The sequence below is a fragment of the Haliaeetus leucocephalus genome, unplaced genomic scaffold (assembly GCF_000737465.1).
Source record: "Haliaeetus leucocephalus isolate CR32 unplaced genomic scaffold, Haliaeetus_leucocephalus-4.0 Scaffold587, whole genome shotgun sequence".
Classification (NCBI taxonomy): Eukaryota; Metazoa; Chordata; class Aves; order Accipitriformes; family Accipitridae; genus Haliaeetus; species Haliaeetus leucocephalus.
Window position 1 is genome coordinate 5,720,692 of NW_010973023.1, and position 14,989 is coordinate 5,735,680.

Genomic DNA, 14,989 nt, shown 5'->3' on the forward strand with positions numbered 1-14,989 from the left:
CGGGGGCCTGCGGGGGCTGGCGGACCCGCGGTGAAACTGCCCCGGGACACCCGCACCGCCGCCCGGCCGGGGCAGGTCCTCGGAGCGGCTCAGCCGTGACGGCGCGGGCTGAGGTCCCGAGCTGCGGCTCAGGTCGTTATTGATTATTCCCCCCCCCCCGGGCTTTGCGTAGTTTAAGACTCATTTTCCTCTGTACGTACGAGGGAGCGAGGGTATTTGTAATTAAAGTTTTATGGCCACATGCAGGCAAGCCCCCGTGTTGCATGGTGTACGCTTAGGAAATCGCGGGTGATGGTAAGGACCCTGAAAATGCTGCCATCGCTATTGGGGAGCTGTCGATAAATGGATCATTATCGCGGTGCGCTGGCAACCCGTGTCATTTGGGGGTAACAGGTCTGATGCTCTAGGCCTGGTCCTCAGCCACCTTGCTCAGGCCAGACTTCCTTCGCTTTTACTTGCAGTTTTGCCTGTTGAAGAGAGGTCTAAGGATCTCGCCAACATTAGAATAATTTAAAGTGTTGCCTTAACGACAGATGGAAACAGAAATTTGTCAGGCAACAAGGTACATGTTGCGTTAAATACAGAGCTTCAAACCTTACTTCGTTCATTTACACTGTTGCATTTCCTTCAGTTTCGTCAGTCAGTGCTATCAGTGGTAACTGGTTTTAGCATTTATAAAATATTGGTAAAAATCTGGATGGATGGTTGCAGCTGTCACAGAATTTTTTTCTGTGTAGACAAAATAGCTCTTTTGCTGTCCCTTTAGTGTGCAAACCATGTGGCTTGCTTTAGTCTATATCTTACTACTAAGAAGTGATCGGCTGGGAAGTGTGCTAGGAGTAGCAGTGGTCAAAACCATGAACTTTTTCTTTTTTAAAATGGCCAGGCATGCTTGAGGTGCTCTAATACATGGTACTTCTTACTGTGGGTCTGCGCTGTAGTCTGTGTCGTAGGTGAGGTGTCGTGCATATTACGGGGAAGAACAAAGTGAGCGTCTTCACACATCCCCTCCTCTGGTGGCTTTGGGCAATTTTAAGAATTACCCCCCAGTCTTGGCACCCTGCACCCACCCAAGTCGGGTGCTTTGTCAAGGGCTCTTCTGGGACACGTGGATCTGTTTATGTAGATTGGTTTGATTTCTGGCAGTGTTTTGGTGTTTGTTAAAATTTAACCTTTTAAATGACTTTTTGTAGTAACCCTGTGTTTTGAGAATAGGATGAAAGGATGTGCCTTAACCCGTAGTGACTGGAGTGTGGAGATTAAACTGGGGGTAGGAGTGTTTGAGCTGTGGTTTTTGTTCTGTTACTCACTTCCCGTGTGACCTTTGTTGGGTCTCATAGGTCACAGTCTTCAAAAAACCCTCTCTTACTGTTGGCTTACCTGGGTGCGCTCCACTGAGGCACGGGTGTCTGAAGTCGCCAGCTTTAGAAGTGGATGAGCACTTTAAAATATGAGCCTTGACGTTACGTTTCCATCTCTGAGTCCGAAAAACTACTTCGCGAGTCCACTTGCTACCCAATGAGTAAGGAAGTGTCCTGAGTCACATGGGGAATCTATGAAATCTGTATCTTAACTCTTTGAAGAAGCGTTTCTAGCCCTTTCTGGAAGATGGAGCCTTGGAGGGAGCTGGCATCCCAACGCTCTGCGGAGGAGTCTGGGGTCCCAAGCCCTTTCTCTCCCTAAGTCTTGTTGAAGTAAGAGCGCTGGAGCTGAGGGCTTGCAGTCGCGCCCACTGCTGCCGTGTGGGACCTGTGGGACAGCGAAGGGAAGCGGGTCTTGCCACGCCGGCGCCTCCGGAGGAAGTCCTTTGCTAGATGTGGGCACTTGGCGTTGTTTGTGGGAGAGGGGAAACCAAAAGGCAGAGGCTGTGGGTGGAGGTAAAGTAGCAGAGACAGCAGCAATAGCTTTCCTTCTGCAAGGTGGTAGGACTTTATGAAAAGGACTGTGTGGTCAGCTTGCTTCTGGATTCCCGAGCAGGGATAGAAAGACCAGAATTAGGCATTACGGCATGGAGAGGAAGCCTTGGGAAGACAGTTCTGATCAGGAGGATGGGGCTGAACTTTCTCCCAGGCTTTGCTTACCTGGTTTGCAGCCTGGCTCCTGACCAAGCGGTTGCCCGGGAAGCTGGCCGCGCTGGCCGTCTGCCACGGGGCTGCCGCGGCTTGGGGCAGGCTTCTTGCTGGGCAAGCCGCTGCTACCGAGGATCTTTTGTTTCCTGATAGGAAAATTAAAGTTCCTGGGGAAAACATGCCGATTCTGCAGAAAGACCTCTTTCTGGTGGAGAGTTGCTCCGACTAGGCTCGTTTCTGACTTGCGCACCCTCCTGCCCTGCAGGCAGAACACTGTGGCCTGGGCTAAACGTCCAGGCTTAATAAATGGTGTGTTGTTTGCGCTAATGCATTCTGACTACCGGATGAAAATTGTGCAGAAAAGTGCTATACAGAGCACTATAATTAAAAGCCTTAGGAAGAGCCCCTTACCTTCAATTTTAGCCTTTAACCTTGAGTGTGCATGAGGGCAAAGTGTGTGTGTCTGGGGAGGGCGAAGACTTACCTGTTACAGATGCCAGCTGTAGTGCTGGAAATAGGCTAATGTGTTTAAAAGATTTCTTTCTTGTTCCTTTTCTGTGGGGGCTAGGGAGTGAAACTTACGGAAGGTGCCAAATTGGCTCTTCTAGATGAACTCCTCTGTTATCTCCCAATTACATCAGTGTCAGTAGTTGTATAAGCTTTCTGACAGTTCCCTGTGTATACGTTCCCTTCAGGCTAGGGTGCAAACGTTTAGGGGAAAGGCTGGTTCATTTGGTACTTGGCAGAGACCGTGTAGACATGTGTATGCACATACGTATTAAAACATGGCAATTAATGTAACTTTGTGTTGGCACTGTGAGGTGGCTACATTGTCGTTGGGACTTGGACTGAGACCAGTGTTGCCGTCCATAGCATCCGCTGCATGGTTGTCAGGTGTTAGTATATGGAAGTCTGCTTGGTTTGCTTTGCAACTTAAATGCCCAGAGTGCAAAATGTGCAAATGTTTGCTTTTCCATTACCTGACCCATACAGCCTCCTTGATATTGACAACAACGGGCTAAAATTTTTGCAATGCAAGAAGCTAATTGGTTTCAGCAAGCTTTTCAGCTACAATTAATAGCAAGTGAGGAATTTGTTGTATTTTCCCAGAGTAGAGCTAAGCAGTGCTGGGGCTTGTCTTGGGAATGCTTTTGATGTGTAAGTAGTGCTGGAAAGAAATAGCAAATTATGTTTAGAATCCTGGTGTACGAAATTGATAATTTATGTCTACTATGATAGGATTATTGTGTAGATTACATACTTACAAAAGCTGTACTTGTGTTAGGTTGTGTTTAGTACTGGTGCATGTGCATGAGACTTACATGAGTGCAAGCGGTTGAACAACACAGCTCTGAGTCTTCCTGAAAACTTGACAGTGGTGTCTGTTTCCTTCTCATGTTGACACTGAAGGTATTTAATTAAGGTATTTTCTTTTATTTCAGAAAGTGTCAGGGATGTTGTTGGAAGGAAAATCAAAATTTCGGTCAAGAAGAAAGTAAAGCTGGAAACCAAGGGAGATAAAGTGGATAACAAAATATTGGTAAGTACGATAGAATGACTCTGATTACATACGTGAAGGAAGAGCCAGTATCTTTTCAGAAGGCCTCTGGAAGGATTCTTTGAACTTTGTGGGTGCCGTAAGATACATGTATCACTTGTTTTCCTACTTTCTTGCTAGCCTGCACAGCAAATTGATGTGCAGGCGTGCACATGTACACACGTGTTTATCACTGAGTTATTCTTCAGACTTTACGGTATTGTGTTGTGGACTGATGCTAAACCAAGCTATTATTAGAATCTGTTCTAAAATAATTTGCTGCCTTTGCTGGTTAGGTTTCCAGTTTAAATCCATAGGAATTTTGAGTGGACAAGAAATGCAAAATGAAGCATGTAGAATTATTTACCTTTTTTTGATCTGTTGTGCTTTTTGAACTCAAATGACTATTTGTACTTTTTAGTATTCTCTGTTAAGTCATACATCTGCATTTTAAAAGAAATGCTTAATGTGTGGGATCCTCCATTGTCATTCCTAAAACTGTAGTGGAGGAAAGTGTCAAATTAATCTTACTTAAGTATGCTTTCCTGTTTTCTCAAGAATAGTTTTGCTGGCCTCTCTTGATAAGAAGGCGGCTATGGTAATGAGCTGGTATGCTTGCATACTATCTTGAATACTTGGATATTCAAAAAGAGATGGAACTGTATTTCTTTGTTCTTTTGTTTCCTCTCTATCAGGAGAACTAGAGTCACAAACACAAATAAGTACAGTGCTGCTGTAGTATTTTGCAAGATATTTGGTGCTTTGTGTCAGTAAAAATGCTCTTGCATTTTTGAAAGTTTCGTTGCCAAAACTGCTGCACAGATTTTGAGTACATTCCCCATGCAGATATTCTATTTTGTCTTTAAAAACTGCAACTTATTAATCAGTTCTGAATTATCTTCATAAAGTACATGTTGCTTATCCCTGGGCAGTAAGACTGTGGATAATGGTCTACTTTTCAGCGAGAGCAGCTGCTTAAGGAATTTGAAATATTTTCTGCATAATATCTACCCATGTTATATGTAGCTCCTGGGTTTACAGCTTCTGTTTCTGTACTGGAAATAGGTTGAATATGTGAATGTTGATTGATCGTCTCTATTTATTTGAAAGCCATGTTTATAGGGAAGTCTGACAGTTTCATTGAAGCAGTAACACTTGATTGACTTTTTGACTTACACAGAATCATTACTCTTATCAATAGTGAAATACATTGTGGAAATACTGAAATACTTTTCCAATTTGATGGGACCAAAATTGACATCCAAAAGGATGTCAAGCTTTGAATTGTCAGTGAAGTTTCTGAGGGATGTACTACTAGGCAGTGAAATGCCTAAATGTGATGACTCAGATGTTTTTTCTCTCTTTAATCTCCTAAACTCTCAGGTGGGGGACTTTAACCTTTTATGACTGAAGAGGTACTGAAAGGGAGGGAACCTGTTTAAGGGGTTCACAAGGTAGTCAGCACTTCTTGTGTGTTTGCATGTTGTCTTCAGTGCACAGGGTAAGTCTTTCAAGGGGATGAATTGCTGAAGGGGGTGTTGTCTGGTAGAACCATTTGTTCTTTGATGCAAAAATGCGGGGAACTTATATTGGAAAAAAAAAAAAAAAAGAGAATGTTTTCATGGTTAGAGAAATTCAGTGTTGACTGCTGGCATTGGATTTTGTGTTTTCTTCTGCCACAGAAGAAAAACTGCCCTGTGTGAAGCTGTACAAATCACTAATGGCAGTTTTTTTTACAATGTTTCTCTAATTGCATGTGTGTATCTTTACCTGAGGTCTTTTTGCAGAAGTGCTGAATGTTGTCTGCTCTGGCAGAGGCCAGTGGAGACTGTGGTTCCTTTTGAGGATGCAGAGTTCTCTGAAATGCAGAGTACTCTGGAAAAAAAAAAAAAAATTACACCAGTGACACCTTAAGTTAGGTACCTCAAATTAGTGGAGACTTTCTGGCCTTACTGTGTCTACACAGTCTCACTTCTGACCTGTGAAGTAAAGGAGATACACCCTCCTCTCCTCAAAAGAGTGATGCTGAAAATAAATAACCTTGCTTCAGAAATATGTAGGTGCTAAATGCCACAGGAAAGCTGCCAACAAAATTAAGAATCTTTGTATTCCAAGCTGGGACTTAACAGTATTCAGAAAATAATGCACATGGCTGCATTCTGACCAGGACGGGTAAAACTGAATGCTGAATTGCTATGCCTTGGGTGAGCATGTCAAACTGAATGCTGAATGAAGCGTTGGCGGCAAAAGCAATTCAGTAATTAAAGACTATATCCTTAAGTGTATGCACCAGAGGGCTCAAATGTGATTGCATGGGCAACCTTCATGCCAGCCCTCCTCGACTCCTGAGAGCGTAGTTTTGAAATGTTAATCTGCTGAGCATGGTCTCTTGAGCTCACGTGTGGCAATGAATTGTTTTGTGATTTTGGTTTAAATTTTTAGTCGTTAGGTATTTACAGGCAAACTAGGTAGCATGCATTGGGTCCAGCACATAATAAGGAGAAAATACCAGTTGCTTTCAGTCTAGCTAACCCCAGAGCCATGGTGGAATGTGCTCAAGGTTTTAGAGGAGGTTGATCGTAGAGGTTGGCACTGAGCCCTGGCACCCAAACCTGTGCGTTAATTAAATGATCTCTCATCCTTCCTTCCTAGGAAAATCCAGCAAAACCAGTACCACTTTGAGACAGGGAGATTATTTAAAAATGACTGCACTTGGCAGGTAACTATAAAAACAGTTGACCTCTGGCCCTGTTGTTCACAGTGTATTCAAGGTGCAGAGTACTAGAATACGGATGTAACCATCTACTGAAGTCACTCTGCTATAGGAAATTCCTCTGATAATTAAGATGGAAATTGGAATCTGAGATGAAAGAAAAAACAGTGCAAAAACCCTGGTGTTGCTTGAAATAAGGTCCCGATGTTAAACTGGTGAAATTGGTGGATGAAGTCCATGATTGCCTTAAGGTGCTTTAGGATCTCAGCTTTGGGTGCCAAAGTTTTGCTCAGGCCGGGGCCCAGTGCCGGAGCTCCAGAGCAATATGGGGAGCCCTGGTCAAGGCTTCTCCCAGCTTTTTGGGTCGCATACCTGTGCCACGTCGGGTGCAGGCAGCCAAACTCCGGCAGAGCCCTTGGGCAGGCAGCGCTAGCTGGCTCCACATGGCCTTCTGCCAGAGGCAGAGTGCTGCTGCAGGAGCAGACCCCACTTGGTTTGGCTTCAGTGTGGTTCTCGCAGCAATAGTCTTACTGGGTTAAAATAGATAAAGACATCACTGTTTTGTAATTGGTCGAGGATTGCTTTGGTTTTGTGGGATTGTTTTGTTTAAACCTGGTTTCTTATGAGGACAAGGCTTAAGGCATCATGCTGAGTGGCTGCTGTGTTCCTCCTCTAGCTGGCAACTTCTGACCTTCTCTCAAGTTTCAGCTTAAGCTGATGGGTATGTCGAGGTCTCAGTTGTAATGATGAAAGAGTCAGTTTGGGGGGAAGGGAGGAAAGGCAGTCAGAAAAAAGAAGAGAAACTTTACACCTACTCCCTCCCCTGAGGGCCCTACCTTTTGGCACCATAAGGGATCAGGCAGAATGCCCTGACCATGAGAAAGATTTCAGTGTTTTGTCTTGTTTTTTTAACTCAGAGGCCTCAGTGATTATCAGATTATCACCTACGGACAAACCCCGGTAGGAGACAGGGCTGCTTAGTTTCGGTGTTGGTGGTGCTGCTTTTTTCCCTTCAAAATAGCCAAGGTATCTGTACAGCATTTTGCTGAATATTTCCCGTTGCTGTTTCTTCCTATCAGATTTATTGTAATTAGTAGCAGTCATTGAGAAATTGAAATTGTAAGATAAAGGCAATATGTTAAATACATCTGACCAACTCCTTATACAATACTGATGTTTTCAGGAGCCGTTCATGACAGGCCAGATTTCAGGATTCCTCTTTGTGTTTTTTTACTACTAATAAAAGAGAATACTCCTAGTCTAGTTGCATTTGAGATTAGTTTTCCCTTCCAATATAATATTATTTTAGACATTAAAGATGAGGAAATATTGCAAATGACTGTGTTCTTTATATGGCTGGTCTGGGGGTTTTTTTGCTTTGTTGTTTTCTTGTGTGGTTTTCTTTAAATGTTTTCCTAACCTTAAGGCCACAGAATAATGTCCTGTGATGTAGTGACCAACAGCACTTTATTAGGAAATCCCATTGAGGAATCTCTGCTACGCTGCTGCCCCAGCTCATTTATGTTCTCTTTGTTAAAGTATCACAATGCTGCTTTGGCAGGTGGCTCTCCTTAAAATGTACTGTATGCCCAACATGGATTCACTGGGAGTAGTTTGTAGGTCCTTGTCGCTTTCTTTGGGACATATGTTTCCATGGGCTTTTAAAACAAAATTTTCAGTTGACTCCTGTCAAATAGGTTTCTGTTTGTTCTGTCCACATGGTCTGAGATTTCTGAGGTTCTGCTTCTAAAGACTCACTTACAAAGACTGAAGTTCTATTTAAAGAAATCTATCTGTATTTACTTTTAAAGGAGCGATTATGGCCATCTTGTGCACTGTCCATGTGGCTTCTGAATACTGCTTCAACAACCTGGCTGACTGTACTGAAGCAGCTGAGAAAAGCTTCTATGAGCTGCTGTGCCTGTTCAGCTATAAGGGTGGCAGTCTCCGGGTGGAGGCAGTAATATTTTGCACTGCCAAAACTATTTTGGGATTGAAAGCTCTGGCGCTTGTTTTCCATTGCTCATCTTTTGTCTCGGTCCATCCATGACATTCTGTTCAAATAGAGATGAATTTTTCTATCTGCCTAGGTGCAAATGTCTTGCCTTAAAAAAATACACACTTGTACTAAATCACTAAGAGTATGAAGCTCACAGGGTTGTCCAAGGTTAGTTTTACATAAAATGTGTGCAATCTCGCACATTATATCATGACAGCTGGTGTGTGATAATGATGTTATATATGGACATTCTTTTAAAATAACGGTGTTTCCTCTTCCCTGCCCAGAACATTGACTGTTATGACATATATCTTAAGTGTGTGTTTATGAAAATGAAAGGAAGTGGGTGTTGGTACATCCCTCATGTCAGGAAATCTAAATGGAGTAATCAAAAAATATTTATATATGAAAATGTATTTTAATACATTTACAAGGCGCTTCTTAGAAAACAATTGAATTGTGGCCAATAAGGTTGCTACAGAAAACTGAAATAATAAGAGTACTGCTGGAAAGAGAATTTATTAATCCAGTCATGCAGTTGTATATAGTCCCAAAACAGGAACTGTTTAAAAAAAAAAAATAAAATTATGTGCAACTTCTGCTGAAATCTACGTTTACATTAAACACTGATCTCTATAAGGTTACTTTTAACTGGTGGGAAGATTTACAAACTTTGCATTCTGATGCTGTGATTGTGCATGCGAATGTTGAAATCCTCTTTGTTGAGATGTTTCCACTTCTAGGAGGGGAAACTGGCCATCCATGGAATTAACCAGGCTGAGAGGAATGCTTCCCTCTTCTTTGGGTTGGTGAGGTTGGGAATTAGTTTTTTTTCCTCAATTTCCTCTTCAAATTCCTACTTCCAGTTTTTCTTTTCCTCTTCCCCTTCCTTATTTCCCACACTCAAAGCATCTGTTGCAGACGGAACCTTGTCTTGTGTTTAAATTGGTGTTGACACACTTTTTAGCATAATAATAATAATAATAATATGAATAAACTCTGAGGCTCCTTTCCCTCAGGTTTGTCTGCATTAAGGGCAAGATCTAATCTGCTTGCTTAATTAAATTGGCCTTTGACCAAACTGAAACAGTCCTCTTTTTCCCTGGCTACACAGGCAAAATGTAGATTTTCTACAGTCCTGGCACTTTTGTGTCCTTTTGAGTGCAGCTCTGCCCAGAGCTATATGTTTTCTTGACGCTCGGTTGAAGCATAGAAGATTTCTTGCACGTTGAGAGTATAGTATAGTGTATTCTTTGCATGCTTTGGGAGCGTGGTATAACCAGTACATCAGAAGAGCAGCTTGCTTGCTCTCCCTTTCCTTTGCTTTTGGGCAACTGGTACACGTAGGGAAAGGTAAGAAAAGGTAACTCGTCTTTCGGTGCCCTGAAAGTACCTGCCTTTGTTCTATTTCGTACTTTGCATGTGCACACCCACCTGCGGGCCCATATATCCTTATCTGTGTTCTGGAAGGAGGAAGTGTAAACATTACCTCACTCTTGGTGGCTTCTGGTTTTCTGTTCACAGCTCTAACAGCTATCAGGAAAAAAGGAGTGGTGGGAGGCAGGAGTCCACTATGGCTCTGAATTGTTCTTGGGATCTTTCCTTCTGTCAATTTTTCATAACCCAATTAAAAAACATTTTTTTTAACTGTCACACTCTTCTTTTGCTGAATATATAATGTACCAAAGTGGTTTGCTAATGTACTTTTGTTTCTAGAGGGCCTGACTCCCTGCCACCATTATTTGTGAATGGAGCTTTCCTAAGCAAAGATTTGCATTGAAATCTGTGCATAAAAGTGGCAGAAGACTGACTAGTACATATAATTTCCCCCAAGTTGGAAACAGAAAATGAGCATTAGGGTCAACTTTGTGTCTCAGTCACTCTTCTCCGCTGATGCCTTTTTTTTTTTCCAAGAAAGAGAAGGCTTGGAAGGGAACAGAATATGTGTTGTTTGGTAGACAATATAAATGCAAAAACCTTGTCCATGTTTGTTTTTGGTTTTTTTTATTTTATTTTTTTCTCTTACAGCTTGTTTTGTCTGCCTGAAGACACTTATTCTAAGAAAAGACTTCTCACATGGGGAATGTGGTTCACTTCACTGTAGGTGATGTGGAGGAGGACACAGTAAGCTTGAGAAAGGCTGCAAGGGCTGCTAATTGAAAAGTTTGTGCAGCATACTGTGAAAAATGCTTCTTGTTGCTTAGAGCCCCATTCCAACCATTGTTGTGGTGGAAAAATTGGTGAACGTCACTGATTTGTCTGATTCTTAAAATACTTAATTTGGATCACCTACAATTCTGCTTCATTTTTTTTTCTTGTGGTGGTGGTAATTTAGTTCTGTGTAAAGTAATTACAGGCGCAGGATTTAAAATTATTCTTTAAATATAACTACTGCTAACTGTGCTTCGTACTGCTACCAGAGTCCCCAAGCTGATTTCTGCCCCTGTTCCTGTCTGATCTCTCCCTGTTTCTGGAACACCCACTCTGTGGCAACTCACGAGTGATATCTTTTTGTTAATTATAGCTTCCCTAATTTGATCATTTAAGATGACAAACTATTATGATGAAAATTTAATTACAAGAGCCAGAGTCTGATAACCCAACACTCCTGAAACAGACCCAACCAAATTAATTGGCCTGCTGGGTGAGGGAAGAGCTACCCTGGCTTAGGGAGTCGTGGTAGCAGAATAAGGTCCAAATAGCTGTGGGATGTGATTTTAATGTTAGCAAACAGAAACAAGTTTCTGCTGGTCGGTACAAAGTTGGGAGAAGAAGTCACATCGCTGGTGGTGAGCGTGGGAGAGGTGGTTGCCTGGCCCCGTGGGGACTAGGGCAGTGGCTTCTGGGAGAGCGATGGATAGGAGGTGGGTTTTTAGCAAAGGGGAAGCCTTCCCTGCCTCAGTCGAACAGTATTTGCTCATTGTTATATTACTGTCACTCTTCAGGGGGCTTCGCAAATGAATCCTGGCAGCACTTGCCACTCTGAACAAATACAAATGAAAAGGGGCCATGTGTCCTGGTGAGGCTAATGCAAAGGTGTCTGCAGGATAGAAACTGGGCAGGTTATATTTCTGGATCCTCTTTCCAAAGTGACCTTTATTAAAAAAAATAATTGTGGGCTGGGCTTGTGGCTGCTGGACGTTGTGCAGCTTATTCCCTTGGCTGTATCCCTGCGTGCAGTAGAAGGCCTGTGTGGCAGGAGGATGGGCTTCAGAAGGTGCGTACGTGGAGATGGAAAACAGAAGGGGAGAGGCTGGGTCTGTTTTCCCCTTAGGATTTCTGTCCTGCATTGCTTTTTTAAGTGGTGTTTGTCTGTGCTTTTTAGATAGGTCGATAACTAGATTTAATTTTTTTCCCCCTTTCTGCAGTTAAAGTGGCGGTTAGCAGCGTGCTGCCTGCTGCCAGGTGGGCAGCGGTGTGGCTGGGATGTCTGGAAGCAGTCTAATAGCCAGGGCTTAGGAGGCTGAGGTCGCTCGGAGCAAGCCATTTCCATTTCGTGCTCCTGAGTGCTTGGAAGATGCTTGCCGGAGGCATGTCTTTATGGAATAAGCACTTCAGGTACATGTCTCTCTTCTCTGAGCGCATCCTCAGTTCTCCGATGGAACAGCAATCCTCCCCTTGTACCTAAAACTTTGACAAACCACTGCTTTTGTAGAGCTTCGTGAAATTTTGAGGATTTGAGCTAAGTTATGCGTAGCTACTTATTCTTGGGGCCTGGGAGGAAAACAAGAAGGTGACATAGCTGCTGCAGAGCAGTTTCTACTCAGATCTGATTAGGGGAAGTGAATGGCTGTTAACCCTGATCTGAATTGGGAGACAGGGCACTGCTGTGTTTGTTCAGGGTCGACCTTTGAATGAAAAGGCTTTTCCCTCTCTGCCTTCAAGGCCATTAGCAAGACCGAAACTATTCATACAAAACTATTGATAAAGGGGAAGCCTTTCAGAGTCTGATCTCTTAACAAACACTTGAGCCTGGTGCTTAAAAACGATACCGTCTTACAGCTGTGCATGTTGAGCATCTACTCCAATGTAGAGTTGAGCCTTAGGTGAGGAGCAGTGAAGGTAGGTCAATACAGGTGTTTGGATTTTTAGTGCAGCCGGCTTTAGCTGATGATCTTCTCTTCTGGTGTTTACAATGTTTCCAGTAAATATTTGAAGAAATGCTAGCTTTGTTAGGTACTAATGCATTGGTGAGTGATAATTTCTGCCATCTTGGTAAGTTTATTCATATCTCAAATCTAAAATATGTATTTTATATTATTATTTTAAGAAGTGTAACATGAAAAATGGATTTTACATATAACAAGCAGTTTTCTTGACTGTGTCACTGTTCACATCTGCACCTTGGAAGTCTCTGAAAAGCACAGCGTTTGGGCTTTGGGCTTTCTGTTCTCTCATCTTAAGAAGATGCTGAAATGCCTGCATTTTTCGTGAAGCATGTTGGTGTATGCTATGTACAATTGTTGCATACCCGCATACACTAAGGGTATCTTTATGCTCCCTTTCCTACCTTTCCATCTCCCTCTTTGCTGTCCGTCCAATTTCTCTGCTTCAGCAAGTCTCTGGAAACCTCCCTGCATGTAGATTACTGTCAGGACTTGGGTTTGCTTTTTAGTCTACCCCTCTCACACTAGTGTCCCCATTTTCCTAACAAAGGTATGTTTTGTTTCAGTTGTAAACTGTTGCTGTTTTTTTGCCTGCACTGAATACTACTAAAAATGGTAAGATGCGCAGGTCTCAACTCTTAAAAGTTGCACATTCAAATTAGGAAGATTTTAGGTGGTTGCAGGATTAATGCCAACGCTGAAAACACATTGCCTTTTTGCCCTCTCATTATTAAACTATGATCTTTGTCAGCTGGCAAAGATTTCTTAAACTTAGTAAATGCTTATTGTAAGCCTTGGAAATATATTTTTCCCTGTTAAATATTTTGAAAACATTTAGCGAAAAATACAAAACCTAAAGATGAGTTAGTTTCATGTGATATTTCCAGTGTAATGCTATCCTTTTAAAGTATTTCCTGTAACACCATTAGATGGATCTGCTGTTGTTTGTATGTGCGTGAAATTGTATGAAATTAAAATCCTGCAGGTTTTTGTATGGTATTAATTTATCACAATGTAGCCTTAATGCAATTTTAGTAGGTCTTTGTTCAGCCTGAGTGGTTAAGTCCGCCCCAAATACATTATTATTCTATTTTATTTTTTCTATTTTTTCTGTTTTATTTTTCTATTTTTACCTCCATTATTTATTTTAGAATATTCCTTATGTTGTTTCTGCTTTATGGAGGGTCTGTTTACTGTCACCATAAAGAAAATATTGCAGCCAATTGTTTGAAATCAAGGCTGGCCTTAAGGACGTCTGCATAATTGAAGGCAACATTGGCAAGTCAGCTTCTCGGGCTCCCCTTTCACCTCTCTAACTGCTCCAGTTTTCCACGCTGCTCTCTGGGAAGCGATTCGTGATTCGTATGGTGCTGATGATGCCTCTCCTTTCAGCCAGGAGCGGCATTAACCTTGTGTGGAAGGGGTTAGCGAATTGTGCTTGACGGAGAGCACTGGGGACCTCCTTTCCTCTGCCTTCCCAGGTGCTGCCTGCTTGGGAGCCAGAGCTGCCTGGTGCTAACGCTCTCTGCCTCTGAGTCAATGCAGTGTAGTGTTGGGGTAGCTTAGATCCTAACGAGAGGAGGAATGCTATCATGCTTGTACCTTGAGATGTGCTGCAAAGAAAGCTTTGCTGTGGAGGAGCCTGTGTGTTGCAAGTTCACAGCGTGGCTGTTCCTTGTGTAACCTTGTTCAGGTGCCAAGGGCCCCGGGGAGCTGGAAGAGTCTGGGCTGTGCTGGATGAGGAGGTGTTCCTGCTTGCACAATTCCTTCTGTAATGCTAGACCTCTCTCTTGCTGGATGCACAGATCTGCTCGACTTCAGAACATGTTGGGAGGAGGGGATTCAGTAGCTGTGCTGCTTTCTTTCAGTGCACCGAAGAACGAGAGTAAGGAGTTGTATCAGAGGGACTGCTTGCTCTCACCAGCCATTTCACCATACACATTCTGTGAGGGCCAGCCTCAGAAATATTTTCCCAAGTCATCTTGAACTGCTAATTTTTTAGCTTTATTGATAATACTTCTAAAAAAACCCTCAGCTTGTGCAAAAGCGGATACGCAGCCTGACAGAACTGGCAAAAAGAAGAGGAATAACTTTCTCCACCTCCCTGTGTCACTGTTTCTGAAGTGGTAATAGCAGCTTTTCCTGGAACATAAAGAGGAAGAGCTGGCAAAGACATGAGACTCTCAGTCAGAAGCCTGGCAGGAATTAAGCAAGCCGCCTTAGTTATTCTTCTGTTTTTGTGTTCTCTTGAAGTATATTTTCCATGGACCAGGCAAAGGGACTGGTTATAAATACTGTACCAGTCTCACTGGGCTTTAGTTCTTGGTAAAGTAATTTGAGATCCTTTGGTAAAAAGTGTTATTTTCATACATTTATTTATTTATGCCAGTGCAGTTGCCTTTGAAAGAAAAGTTGTTGTAGTATCACAGATTGCATAGGTTTTGTTTCTGTAGGAATACCCTTGCGGTGAATGTAGCCAATTGACAGAGAATTGCAGAAGTGTTTTAAAATACATGAGAGACTTGTTACAGTGCATGGACATTGCTTCTCACTCCCCCAAAACTG

At 42.7% G+C, this 14,989-nt stretch overlaps 1 protein-coding gene across 1 annotated transcript in view; it reads left to right on the top strand.

Moving 5' to 3' along the window:
- Positions 1-14,989, top strand: part of LRRC16A (leucine rich repeat containing 16A) — a 211,431-nt gene that overhangs the window by 16,256 nt on the left and 180,186 nt on the right. The window contains exon 2 of the mRNA XM_010578007.1: positions 3,512-3,609. Within this exon, the coding sequence (XP_010576309.1) occupies positions 3,512-3,609 (98 nt within the window). The remainder of the gene's footprint in view (positions 1-3,511; positions 3,610-14,989) is intronic.